The sequence below is a fragment of the Mesoplodon bidens genome (genome assembly GCF_964165515.1).
Source record: "Mesoplodon bidens genome assembly, chromosome: 1".
Taxonomy (NCBI): Eukaryota; Metazoa; Chordata; class Mammalia; order Artiodactyla; family Ziphiidae; genus Mesoplodon; species Mesoplodon bidens.
In genome coordinates this window covers 215,317,543-215,331,714 of record NC_138176.1, presented here as the reverse complement: position 1 = coordinate 215,331,714, position 14,172 = coordinate 215,317,543, and the positions used below count along the sequence as shown (strand labels likewise).

Genomic DNA, 14,172 nt, shown 5'->3' with positions numbered 1-14,172 from the left:
ACTGCAGATGAAAGACAATTATTTCAACTCCTAAAGAGCTAAATAACTTCAATCACCTCTCACAGAAGGGATGGAGGGAAAGGAAACAATTTTCAAGCTTTCGGGAAATTATTATTTTCTCGTTAATGGTTATTTTCATTGGCAAAGAGAGTTTTGAAAATAGTTATGAGGTTTGTCTTGAAACCAAATGACTAGAGACTAAGTGCATTTGAATTATATTTGGTTATAGGCATTAAAGATAAAATTAATTTCTCTTTTCTCATATGAAGTTTGATTTTGTTTATAGTGAGCTGAGACTGACTCTTAAGGGCTAGAGGAAGGACAAAGGAACCACCAGCTATAAAGTCCATTGAAATCTCTTGAAAGTACAGCCATAAAAGCAAAGCCCATTGAAATTTTATATTTGTATAGTGCCTTTAACTCTTTATATCTTCGTGTCTATTTAATCCTTTTCATAAGTTTTCCTGTTCAAATATATATAATAGTATATAAAGAGTCTGTGAGTGTTGTATGTGGAATGAGCATTTAACTTTGAATCAGTCGTGTCCTTTCCAGAATGAGATGGCACTTTCAAGTAAGGATAAATAAAAAATAGAAAAGGGGCAGTTTACAAAACTCTGGGCAAGTTGTGGGTGAACCACAGGGGAGAGTACAGTAAACCTGGGGCTTGAAATGGTGGAGCTGTTAACAATTGTATGTCCAAAGGGAAAGGGGAAGGAAGAAGCTACTAGAACTGGGAGGGAACTAATCTTGTACAGAAAGCTACTGTTCAGTGGAGCAGTGATCTTTAATTAGGGACATAGCCAGCCTAAGTTGCCCCTCAAGGAGGGAGCCTGGGGGATAAATTAAGCAAACATTGGGATGGCCAATGAAAGATACAAGTGACATTTATAGTCAGGTCTTCTTGCTCACTTTATTACTGAGACCATCCTCAGTGATAGCCTCTTGTGAGATTTAATGGAATAGAATTGTCTTCATATTCTGTGCCTTTTACAGATCTGTGCCACCAGTTTCCAATTTTGTTTTTTGAAAGTCTCTGATCACCTGGCCAACCCTTTTAGCACCCACCCATGAGTTAGAGTAGATGTATATCTCAGGCCATTATTTCTACACGAAGTTCAACACAACACTCAAAAGTTCTGCCCACTTGGAGGATTTATCTTTATTGTTTTAAGTTCATTGTGAGTAAGATTGTATAGCTGGTTGGTGCTGGGACACTCACTATTCACAGTTAACTGGCTATAGAAAATGCCCCATGTAGCCTTATTGTTGTCAAGGGAAAAGAGATGAACTATCAGGTTTAGATTATGAGAGTCTGAATCAACTGCCATTGCAATCTGTGTCTTCAAGACTGGTGTGGGCTTGTACTTGTATATACAATTTAATGATGGAATGCTGGTGTGAACAGCTGATTTTATGGCTTGCTGGGAATGATCTCAGGGCCACTAGATGTTCCGTGGGCACAAGGTAAGTCTCTAGAAGGACCTAGGAACAAGCAAGGAACTGCTTTTGAGATAAAGAATAGTTAATGGCAAAAAAGGTCATGGCTTTAGCCTAACATCTTAAGGGTCTGCTCTGTGATTCTCTGATCAGGGATTGCCAGAAGGCTCCTTTCAGCATCTCTGTCTGCCACAGATTATTCCAATTCCACTGGCTCTGCTGGGTCCTAAGAACCAACTGGCAGGAAAGCTTGCAATATAGCCTAGAGCTTGCAGAGTCCTTTCATGTTCTGGGCTTCATTGAAAATTGAAGCCCACCCATGGGTAACCAATGTCCCATTTCCCCATACTTTGAATATATGAAAAACCCAATTAAATTCCATTTTGGGGGGTCTGTTTTTTATGGCCACTTCCAGTACCAGTGATTCTATCAGGATCCCAAGGGGAAATAGATGGACTACTCAGATTAGAATAATTTGAGGAAGATTTATTTATAAGGTGTGAGTGGGTTATAAGAGTAGTGCATGAACCAGGGACTGGTAATGGTAAAGTTGTTAACCCCTGGGCCCAAAGGATGGCGAAGAAGGAGCAGTTACTAGAACCTGGGAAGAGAGTTGTCTTGAGAAGAGCTGTGTTCTCCATTTGAGGGTCATTGACAGCTTGAGGTGACCACACAAAAGGGTATCAGAGGAATAAATACCCTGACTTCTCCTGCCTTTCTTCCCCTAAGCTCCCTCTAGGGCTTCCCAGTGGTCTATGTCAAATGGAAACCAGAGGGTAGGAGGCCTGTAACAGTGGCTCATCCAGGAAAACAGTTTCAGGACAGAGAGCAGGGTGAGAGGGTGGAGAGTCATTCTAAAAGGGCAGAGGGGAATTAATTGTCATGGGCCTGAAGTTTGAGTCTTGAATGTTCCTTTTTGGACTATAAATTCCAGCAACATGGAGATTCTTTTATTTATATTTCTGTCCTCGGTTCTTAGCACTGTTTCTGCCTGCTGTAAAATAGGTGTTTGGTAACTAATTAAGGAGCCTAATCCCAACACCTCCTGTGTGATGTTGAGCAAGTCATTTATATTCTTGGACTGTCATTCTCCTCATCTCTAAAATTAGGATACTACTATCTGTTCTGTTTTACTTGTGAGGATGTTGTAAAGGTCAAAAGGAAACGAAGACACTAATATATGCAAGTGCTTTGTAAACTGTGAAATGCTGAATATGCAAGATACTACTTTCCATCTTAGAGATTCCTTTCTTCCTATACCAGTCAGTTATCTGATTCATATAAACTTACTAATTTAGATTGCATACTTTTCACAGTGGGTTTTACCTTCTGGCTAATTAACCTCCTCACTCGTTCATACACCTTGAACTCCGGTAGTTGAAAGCTCAATAGCTTTCTTCAAGAGTATATTTATGTCCAAGCTCAAGCATCCTTGTTAAAAGTTTTTCTTGTTTATTTTTAACACGTGTCACTGCACCCTCTCACTTCTCTAAAGCTCTTTTTTGGGTAGATTTACTTGTTCTCCTATTTTCTCCAATCATCTTGATCAGTATGCTCCTGAATTTATTCAAGGATCTTATGTGAGCAATCTTTTGTCTTGCACACTTTTCTCTTAGGCAGTTTTTGTTTTTCTTCCTTTTAATAATGCTGTGTTCATCTGTACTTTGTTAGGTAAAATGATCTGTGTGACACAGTAATAACTATTCGTGGAGCACTTAGCAGTTCATAAACATCTTATTTAATCATCACAACAATCCTGTGAAGTTAGTAGTATTATTTTCTCCATTCTACAGATAAGGAATCTGAAGTCAGATTCCAAGTAATTTTTTTTAAGAGCAGTTTTAAGTTCATAGCAAAATTGAGAAGAAAGTACAGAGATTTCCCATATATCCCCTTCCTCACACTTGCCTAGACTCCCCCATTATCAATATCCCCCAGCAAGTCAGTACATTTGTTACAATTGATGAACCTGCATTGACACGTCATAAGCGCCCAAAGTCCATAGTTTATAGTTCACTCTTGGTGTTGTACATTCCATGGGTTTGGACAAATGTGTAATATATCCATCATTGTAGTATCATATAGAGTATGTTCACTGCCCTAAAAATTCTGTGTGCTCCACCTATCCATCCCTTTCTTTTTCCCCAGCTCCTGGCAACCACTGATCTTTTTACTGTCTCCCGTTTTGCCATTTTCAGAATGTCATATAGTTGGAATCATAGAATGTAGGCTTTTCAGATTGGACTCTTTCACTTAGTAATATGCATTTAAGATTCATCCATGTCTTTTCATGGCTTGATAGCTCATTTGGGGTGTGTGTAACAAGATTCCATTGTCTGGATGTACCATAGTTTATTTATCCATTCACCTAATTAAGGAGATCTTAGTTGCTTCCAAGTTTTGGCAATTAGGAATAAAGGTGCTGTAAACAACAGGTTTTTGTGTGGACACAAGTCTCCAACTTCTTTGGGTAAATACCAAGGAGCATGATTTCTGAATCATATGGGAAGGGTATGTTTAGTTTTATAAGAAACTGACAAAATGTCTTCCAAAGTGGCTGTACCATTTTGCATTCCCTCCAGCAATGAATGAGAGTACCTGTTGCTCCACATCCTCGCCAGTACTTGGTGTTGTCAGTGTTCTTGAATTTGGCCATTCTAATAGGTGTGTAGTGTTATCTTGCTTTAATTTGCATATTCCTGTTGACATATGATGTCATATCCTTATTTGCCATCTGTATGTCTTCTTTGATGAAGTGTCTGTTAAAGTCTTTAGCCCATTGTTTAATAGGGTTTTGTGTTTTCTAATTGTTTAGTTTTAAGACCTCTTTGTATATTTTGTTTAAGCCCTTTATCAGATGTGTCTTCTACAAATATTTTCTCACATTCTGTGGCTTGTCTTCTCATTCTATTGACATTGTCTTTTGCAAAGCAGAAGTTTTAAAATTTTAATAAAGTCCAGGCTATCAGTTATTTCTTTCAACGATTATGCTTTTGGTGTTGTATCTGAAGAGTCATGGCCATACTCAGGGTCATCTAGGTTTTCTCCTGTGTTATCTTCTAGGAGTTTTAGAGTTTTGCATTTGCATTTAGGTCTATGATCCATTTTGAGTTCATTTTTGTGAAGGGTGTCAAGCCTGTGTCTAGGTTCATTGTTTTTTTTTTTTTTTTTTTCATGTGGATGTCCACTTCTTCCAGTACTATTTGTTGAAAAGACCGTCTTTCTCCATTTTATTGCTTTTGCTTCTTCGTCAAAGATAAGTTGACCATGTTTATATGAGTCTACTTCTGGGCTCTCTGTTCTGTTCCATTGATCTGTTTGTCTACTCTTTCATCAGTACCACACCATCTTGATTACTGTAGGTTTATAGTAAGTCTTGAAGTCAGATAGTGTCGGTTCTCCAAATTCGTTTCTTTCCTTCAATGTTGTGTTAGCTATTCTAGGTATTTTGCGTTTTCATATAAACGTTAGAATCACAACATATCCACAAAATAACTTGCTGGGATTTTGACTGGGATTGTACTGAATCTATAGATCAAATTGGGAAGGACTGACATCTTGACAATTATATGTTGAGTCCTCTAATGCACGAACAGAATAGTTTTTCTTTGGTTTCTTTCATTATAATTTTGTGCTTTTCCTCATATAGATCTTCTACATATTTTGTTAGATTTATACCTAAGTATTTCATTTTTAGGGGTTGCTAATGTAAATGGTATTATGATTTTAATTTCAGATTCCACTTGTTCATTGCTGGTATATTGGAAAGCAACTATTATATATTAACCTGTGTCCTGCAACCTTGCTGTACTTGCTTATTATATTCTAGGAGCTTTGTTTTTTGTTTCTTTTGCATTTTCTACATAGACATATGCCAATAAAAAGTTTTATTTATTTCTTCCCTATGTGTGTATACCTTTTATTTCCTTTTCTTGTCTTATGTTAGCTAGGACCCAAGTAACTTTCCAAACGACACAGAGCTGTTAAGTAGCAGAGCCATTACTTAATCTCACACCCATTTTGTGCCAAAGCCCATATGCTTTAATCATTAAGCTAGCTTGCATTCAGTGCCCCTTTCTTTAACTCTCACCTCTCTTTATTTGCAGCCTCTTAAAATAATATTTTATTGTTTTTATTTATATTACATTAACTTCCCTTTTATGGGCATAGATTTTATTCCTTTGCATACAATTTTCAGCTCTTGTTTGTTTACTTATACTTCCTTTTGCCATCTTTGTTATGTTTTTTGAAGTGTTTCTAGTTTCCTTTTTGACTTTTTTTTTTTTTTACCAGAGTTCTTGCTCTGCAAAATTCTTTCAGCATGGGATGTAGAATTTGAAATTTAACTTCACCTGCAGTGGTTGCTCACTTTTACCTTCTTATCAGTAAAGTATATAGACAATAAACCACGAAAAAATTTTTATTAATCATGACTTTGTTCCATGCTATTCTTTCTCCCCCTATTCTGATTAGTCTGCACTTTACTTTGACTTTCATTTTCATTAATTATTAAGGTGAGCAATGTTAAGAGCCTTGCTGATGATTACACAGTAATTCTTGTCAGAGCCGAGTGAGAACTTGGTTCTCCTGGACCATCTAGTGATGGTCTTTTCACTAGATTGAGTTGCCTTATCCTGGCTGAGGTTAGAAAGAGCCTCACATTTAGTATACAAGTCAAACAAGGAAGAAAGCAAGCAAGCAACAACAGCAAAGAAAAATAAAAAATAAAGGGAAAGAGAAGAATACTCCCTAATTTAACTAAAGGGACTTGACTTAATTGTCTCTCTGCTCAGTGACTTTGTTCCAGGTGAATTAAAAAAGAACTGTTTGTGAATGTTTGCCTTCTTTCATTTGTTCTAAGACTATTAAAAAGGTATAACTGTTAACCTACCCAACCGTGTCATTTGAGACCTAAGATTGTAAGGCTAAAAGGAAGCATAATAAATAGAGTCAATAATATCTGTACTCAGAGGTAAGAGAACCATGCCTGATATATTAATTTAATTTCTTTTTCAGAATTAAGGGAGTTTGTATACAGACTCTGTACAAAATATCAGGTAGTCAAGACTTGGTCTTATAATCTTTCCCCTAAATCATCACAAGTAAATAAGGAAATTATAAATATGTGATTAGGTAAACCAAGTTGGAAGAGGAAAACAACTGGTCTTATTAAATGTATCTTGGCAGTAGGTTTTTGCAAAGCCAAGGTCACTTCCTCTGTGGCTTTTTCTCATGACTGCCTTTGTTTCTCTTTTGGCAGTAATTGCTTCCTGATCTGGAGCATTTCTTATCCAAGCTACCCATTTGACATGAACTAAGTCACTGTTGTTTATTATGTTGTGCATTTAAGATATATCAATTATTAAATTAATTAAACAAGGAGACAATTAAACTGAGGTGGCTGTAATGTCATATACAAGCAATCCAAAATCTAAGCCTGTAAATGCCTCAATGTTACAAAATCAAAACCTAAGAACAATCCATTGCAAACAGCCATCTAGGCTTCAAGCTGTAGCCAGTCAATAATTTCCTTGCTTTGCTTCCGTCTTTTCTCAGTAAGTGTCTCCCTGCGCTTCCTGTCCATGGAATGCTCCTAACCACTTCTCTGTCAGATTGGAATCCATTCTTGCTCAAATAAGATCTTAAACTTTTTAATTTGCCTCAGTTTATGTTTTAACACTATACAGTAAAAAGACCACGTTTTAAAACCAGATGGAATTCTTTTTATGCTGATGAGAATTGCCTTTTAAAGTAAAAGGAGATTAAATACTTATTCCAACGTTGCTTCAAGTGTTTTTGAGAGAAAGGGGGTATTCTCCTTGCAAATTGCCTTCAGACTTTACCACAAAGAAGAGGTGTTCCCTACCCCCCACCATAAGTTTGGAGTAGTAGAACAGTTACTAGAAAAAGCACACTTCTTTCTTTTGTATCCCTAGTAAGTTCACCAGCCTTTCTGTGCTTTAGTGTCCTCAACCATAAAATGATGGATAATAGCTGTACTTAACTCATAGAATGGTTCTAAAGGAATTAAATATCTAAATTGCTTAGTACAGTGCCTGGCACATAATAAACACCATATACCTTTGCTATTACTGTTTCTACCACTACTAACAGCTAGCAACTACTACTGACAATCCTCCCTCCTTTCATATTAATTTAAGAATTTATTGGCTCCAAATGACTTTTGGCTGTGTCTACAAACAAAAAACATCCCTCAAAGCTGAAGATTTGCCACTAATGAAACAGTGAAAAGATGTGTGGCAGGATCTACCTTCAGTTCTGAAAGGAGGTCCCCAAACTGTTTTGAGCAATGAAGTGACGTCAGAATACGCACACAACTGCTCAGATGATTGCTCTGAAGGAAGCCCTTTTCAGCTGATATATGTTGCACTTTTTTTTTTTTGAGGTATGCGGGCCTCTCACCGTTGTGGTCTCTCCCGCTGCGGAGCACAGGCTCCTGACGGGCAGGCTCAGCGGCCATGGCTCACGGGCCCAGCCGCTCCGCGGCATGTGGGATCTTCCTGGACCGGGGCACGAACCCGCGTCCCCTGCATCAGCAGGCGGACTCTCAACCACTGCACCACCAGGGAAGCCCTGTTACACATTTTTTAAGAGTCAATCGTATACTATACATCTTGCTTCTCCAAGGTAAATACGCTTCTTGAAGATAGAAGCTGTATTTTCCACTTCTGTGCACTTCGCATAGCATACAGCCACACTGTTGTACAAATGGCAGGTGTTCAATAAATATGTTGATTAGCTGCTGAGGTAGAGTTGCAGGAAGGAGAATTAGGAATAAAATGTTCTCCAGTTAATTGCAAATTGCTTCCCTGCTTAAAAATGAATTTGCCTTTTATTATCTTTTTCCACAGTTTCTGGAAAATGCTTCAGTTGGCATCTGTCATTTGATTTTATACAATTTTGTAAATTTGATGGAAATTTGAATTCTTGCAAAGGGTCTGTTGTAGGGTTTTCTATTTTTATTATTGTTTCAAAGTGGAAAGAAGTGTTGTGTAAAAGCAAGCCTGTTCCAATCACACTTCATGGAATTTGTTAAGAGAATCATTGAAATTTAGAGCTTGTAGGGACCACGTTGTTACAACCTAAACACGCAGCACACTACCTGAATACCGTGGAAACTTAATAAGTCATTGAAAAATAAATGAGCCATTGAGTACACTCTCTTCACTTCACAATTGAAGAAACTGAGGCCCAGATTCCTTGCCCACGTCACACAATGGCATAAGATAGATTAAAATAAATGTTCCTTGATATCATCATGCTTTAAATGTGGATCTCACATTTAAATTGTAACATGGAAGAGACTTTAAATTTAGTCTTTGACAAACTTCTTTTACTTTAAAGAATGTGAATAAATCAAATTCTTGGTTAATATCAGTTACACTTTAGGAAGGCAGTAGTGAGAATTTGTTCATACAAGTCGAAAGGATTGTTTGAAGGTGAAACCAAAGCGAAACGTTTTTCAAGTGGTTTGTTCAAGGCCTGTCAATCTCTTCCTTTCCTTTCTCCCTCCCATAAGTTTTTTTTCTCTGTTTTTATATGGTTAGGGGTTCCTATCTACTATGAAAGACTTTCTGGTGGAAACAGTTGTCTCTCTCAACACGTAACACATCCACGTCTGTGCATCGCTTAGACTTTCAAGAAATATTGGTGGTATCCTGTTGACTGATTTTCTGTTATTTTACAGGATGGAAAAAAAGAGTCAAGCTCATGTACCTGTATGAAGGGGCCAAAGCTCTCAGAAATAGGGACCATTGCCTGGATGATAACGCTCAGTGATGCCCTCCACAATTTCATCGATGGCCTGGCCATCGGGGCCTCCTGCACCTTGTCTCTTCTGCAGGGACTCAGCACTTCGATCGCCATCCTGTGCGAGGAGTTCCCTCATGAGTTAGGTAAGGGACTCTGCTCTTGTTCTCCAAGTCCGGTGCTTCTTGGTTTCAGGGGAGGGAGACGTTTCAGGTGACACACTCTTAAGAATCCTGCTGATGCCTCAAAAAGATGGAGCCCTTTTTTAGACAATGATGATTTTCTTTTAGTTCATCCCCAAATAGGAAAGTAACCCTACTCACTTGATATGTTCTTCTTCTTTTAGGGGACTTTGTGATCCTACTCAATGCAGGAATGAGTACTCGACAAGCCTTGTTATTCAATTTCCTTTCTGCCTGTTCCTGCTATGTTGGGCTAGCTTTTGGCATCTTGGTGGGCAATAATTTTGCTCCAAATATTATATTTGCCCTTGCTGGAGGCATGTTCCTCTATATTTCTCTGGCGGATATGGTAAGGAATTTTAAGATTTTTATCTTGTTTTAATTTAAATTTGGAATGACACATGTGGGTTATGAATTGACTAAGGGTGACCTTTTGCTTTCCACAGTGTGGAAGGCCTTTCTGTTGTAGTTTAAAATATTCCTGGTCCAACAGATAACTCTTTTTCAGTAGTTTGTACTAATAGTGATTTGAAAGTGATTCTCGTTGATTGTTTGATCTAGGATCTCATTGACAGAGGATGAATGACCTATTTTTGCTGAAGGAGAGATATCTTCCCAGGTGTTTTGCCTTGTGGGTAAAGCTTGTATTCTGTAGTATGTCTCCATAGGACTTTTCTCTCTTCTTTTGTGAGGATGTCACATTCAGAAGGGTATAACTTGTTAAAGTAAATAGCATTTTGTTATTTCAAAGTTCTGAACAGTGAGAGCCTTTTGAGTTAAACTAAAACTGGTAAATTAAAATTGAACGGTATTTACTTGGGATGGTATATATTTGTATCTATGTTTATGTCTATGCTGTGTCTGTCTTTATGTCTGTATGTGTGTAAGAGAGAGAATACCAGTGGTCCTGTGCATTTTCAAATAAATCATGGACAGCTTTCTAGAAAATGAAAATGTGCTAAGTGGATGCAACTCAAGGAATGTTGCTTTTGCATTTGGAACTGAGGAAGTATTACATACATAATTTAATAATTTAATTTCCTTCATCTGCATTTTTAGTTCCAAATGATAACTGTCTAGCTCTGTTCATTGTTCTGTGCAGGCCCTTAGAAGTGCAAGGATTTCATCTGTTAGAACCATCACTGCATTTATGTTTTTCTTCACAGAATCAATGCCTCATAGCATATTTTATGCTAGGTCATCACTTCTCCTTTCTGTAATGTAAGAACAGAATCTATTAGAGTTATTCAATTTCAAGAAATAATACTAATAAAGGATGCTGTATATACTTACTTGCTTTTTTCAGAAAGCATACTTGCTTCTTTCAGAACGGTTTCATGAATTTCATCCATTTTATCCCAGTAAGTTTTCTCAAATCAGGCAGGTGGATTGACAGTGGATTCTGGAGACCTCTTGGATGCTTTGGTACAAGGCACCACTGTATGCATTGTATGTATAGCAAATCACTTTGAAATATGTTTTGAAACGATGGCATTTACAGATCTCCTCATGAAGCCTTTTCAGTAGAAGTTATATGCTGAGAAAGGATAGCTTTTAAGTACAGAACTTGGGGTTTTAATTGCTTTCACTGCAATAAGCTTGTTATAGTCTTCATTTCAAGAACAGAGCACAGTTTATTTAAAAACCTTATGATTTTGCGAGGGACAGAACAAGCAAAAGGAAACAAATGGAAGAGAACAGGAATTAAATATATAGTGATTGCTAAAGATGTATTTAATCAGCTACTATTGATTGATATTTTTGTATCAGGCTTGGAAATTGTGGACCCTGGAGGGAGCAAAAAGGCACAGTCCCCTTGTTCCTGGGGCTTCTGTCTACAAAGAGGGGAACCTGAAATTCAACAAACAAACAAAATCACACATATGATTACATAATTACAAATAAAAAACTGTGAAAAGAAAGGGAAAACAATATATATGATGAAAGATGATAATAAGGGAAGCTAAATTAGGAGGGCCTAAGAGAAGCCTTCCGAGGAAAGTAAGATTTAAGCTGAAACCTCAAAGATTTAGCTCATTGAAAATTTTGAGGGAAAAGAGTTCAGATAGAGGTTTTGGTGGGTGTGAAGATTTTGAGGATGGAAAGAGGCTGGATGCATTTGAGGTCCTAAAAGAATGGTGTGGATGAAGCAGAGAGAGAAAAGAAGAGAGCTGGGGGAGAGAGAGAGAGAGAGAGAGACATAAAATGAGGTACATCCCATCCCACTGTATTGACTCACTGGGGGAACACTATTTTCGTACTTTTCTTCTTGTTGATGTCTGGTAGGGCTGGATATCACCGTTATGCTCTCTATACTAAAACATGTAAACAACTCAGAGAAATGCTCGTCCCCTCCCACCTCCACAGGAATCTATCAGGGACAGTTTTATGTTCTCCCACAAGATGGCAACAGTTATCTAACAATATATCTTTCCTCTAGTTTCCAGAGATGAATGATATGCTGAGAGAAAAGGTAACTGGAAGAAAAACCGATTTCACCTTCTTCATGATTCAGAATGCTGGGGTGTTAACTGGATTCACAGCCATTCTGCTCATTACTTTGTATGCAGGAGAAATTGAATTGGAGTAATAGGAAGTGAAAGATGGTGCTGTTAACGAAGGCATTTAATAAATGAAACAGCTCCTATTTTGTTAAAAGATAATTTTGTTTTCAGCTGTAGGTCAAGAAAACTGATTGTTGGTTTTCTGATCTGTGAAATAGGCCATTATTTGTTGTTAAAAATCCTTCAAAAAGCTTTTCAGTTCCAGCCTGAGAAGCCTGATACATGAGGTAATAGTTAAATACTCACTTTTTTTATGTTTCATGCACACTAAAAATCATCACAGAGCAAGAAACAATGCATTCTATAATCATTTTGACACCAAGACTTGGAGAAAAATACAGACTAGGCCATATAAGCCTTTGAACCTCTGTGGTTGTATCAAATGTTCAAGTAGTTTCAGAGTGGTTTTCTTTGAATTAATTTGTTTTAGTGCTTTCACAAGCAAGTACACAGATACAAATGATTCCAAGGCCTTAGTGAACCCAGGAGAGAAAGATTGCTCATAGCTTTTGTTTTGTTTTATATTTCAGTTAGGGACTTCTAGGATTGTTTTGAAAACCATCCTGAAATGATATGAATTATGAAATCAGTAAAGTTGGTTAGCCCTACTAAGTCCAGACTCAGTGTAAACTCCACCAGATTCCGTAAAAAGCCAGAATAGCTTTCTTTTTTTTTTTTTTTTTTTTCTTTTTTTCTTTTTGCGGTATGCGGGCCTCTCACTGTTGTGGCCTCTCCCGTTGCGGAGCACAGGCTCCGGACGCGCAGGCCCAGCGGCCATGGCTCACGGGCCCAGCCGCTCCGCGGCACATGGGATCCCCCCAGACTGGGGCACGAACCCGTATCCCCTGCATCGGCAGGCGGACTCTCAACCACTGCGCCACCAGGGAGGCCCAGAATAGCTTTCTTATGACTTCTGTTATGGTTGTACCATGGCAAATGGCAGAACAGTATGTAAAGCTGGTGACAACAACGTTTCGGTATCCAATGTGTTTGCTTGTGAAGGTGAAGAAAATGTTGGTTTATAGAAAGAAATTGAATGTACTTTTAAGCAATTAATTAAAGATGAACACAACTATTTAGCAGAGGGTATTTTAAGTAAATGCAAAATAGCAGCTGGACGGCTGTATGCCAAAGACTGATTGGCTAGGAAATATATGTTCCTTATGGGTGATTGAGAGACATTCAGAAAATACTTCTTTTGTGTTCGGCCTACATTTTTCCTATATTGTATACCTTGCAAAATAATTCCACACGCCATGGTTATTTTTCTACCCTTTATAAAAGATAGAGCCTGTTTATTCATTTAGCAGATACAAAAAGTTGGTCTATAATTGAACATCCTAACCCCAATTCACACTCCCAAGTCGTTTAAGGAAAGATGATTTGACAGTGAGGAAAATGATTGAAAGAGCCCAACAATGATCTCAGGAATTATATTTTTCTACAGACCATAAAATGATGTCACATAGCAATAATGCAGATGGGATGATTATGTAACATGTATGTTAATGTACATTTCACTCTATGACTGACAATTAAAGAATATTGTTTGACCAAACAGTAAACACCTTTGACTCCATGTATTGTGTCATTCATTATTCATTTTAATATGTATTTTTTGTGTGACTTCCATGTACTTGGTATTATGAGGGAGAGAAATACCTATGTTTATTTCAAAGATATTCAGCAAATAAATAACTGTAAAGATTAATCATTGTTCATTAAAATCAGTAAACATAGAATCTATTTTTATCATTTCACATGTTGACATTTAATCTTAAGGAATAATCTTTACTTCTTTAAAGCACAGATTGTATGTCTGGGTTAAGAAGCTATTTGCAATGTGATATTAAAACAGGATAGTTTAACAAACTGTCATTTGGTGTAGATCAGCGTATATGTGGACTGTCTGGGTGCTTCATGTTACTCTCTCCATGTGTTGATCTTTTGGTCATTTTCCTCAACTCTGAGGAGAACAGAGGCAATAAGGTATGAAGAAAAAGCAGAACAGAAAACTGCTACTTATTAGAGGCTATGGTTCCAGGTAGAAGGTAGGATATGGGAAGCCATGCTTAAATTTAAATTATCCTGGATAACAAAATGTAAACCTGTCAGTCAACATACCTTATCCTGAGACATTCATTATACCAGTTGAATATTCTATAATTTCAGGCTTTAAAGATGCTAGTATGGCAAACCAAAAATGATTTCAATGC

The 14,172-nt window shown here is 37.5% G+C and overlaps 1 protein-coding gene across 2 annotated transcripts in view; it reads left to right on the top strand.

The window, feature by feature from the left end:
- Positions 1–13,521, top strand: part of SLC39A8 (solute carrier family 39 member 8) — a 74,636-nt gene extending 61,115 nt beyond the window's left edge. For both annotated transcript variants that reach the window (XM_081243493.1, XM_081243494.1), the window contains exons 7-9: positions 9,149–9,356; positions 9,557–9,741; positions 11,833–13,521. In XM_081243493.1, the coding sequence (XP_081099619.1) occupies positions 9,149–9,356; positions 9,557–9,741; positions 11,833–11,982 (543 nt within the window). In that variant the 3' untranslated portion in view covers positions 11,983–13,521. The remainder of the gene's footprint in view (positions 1–9,148; positions 9,357–9,556; positions 9,742–11,832) is intronic.
- Positions 13,522–14,172: the final 651 nt, after the last annotated feature.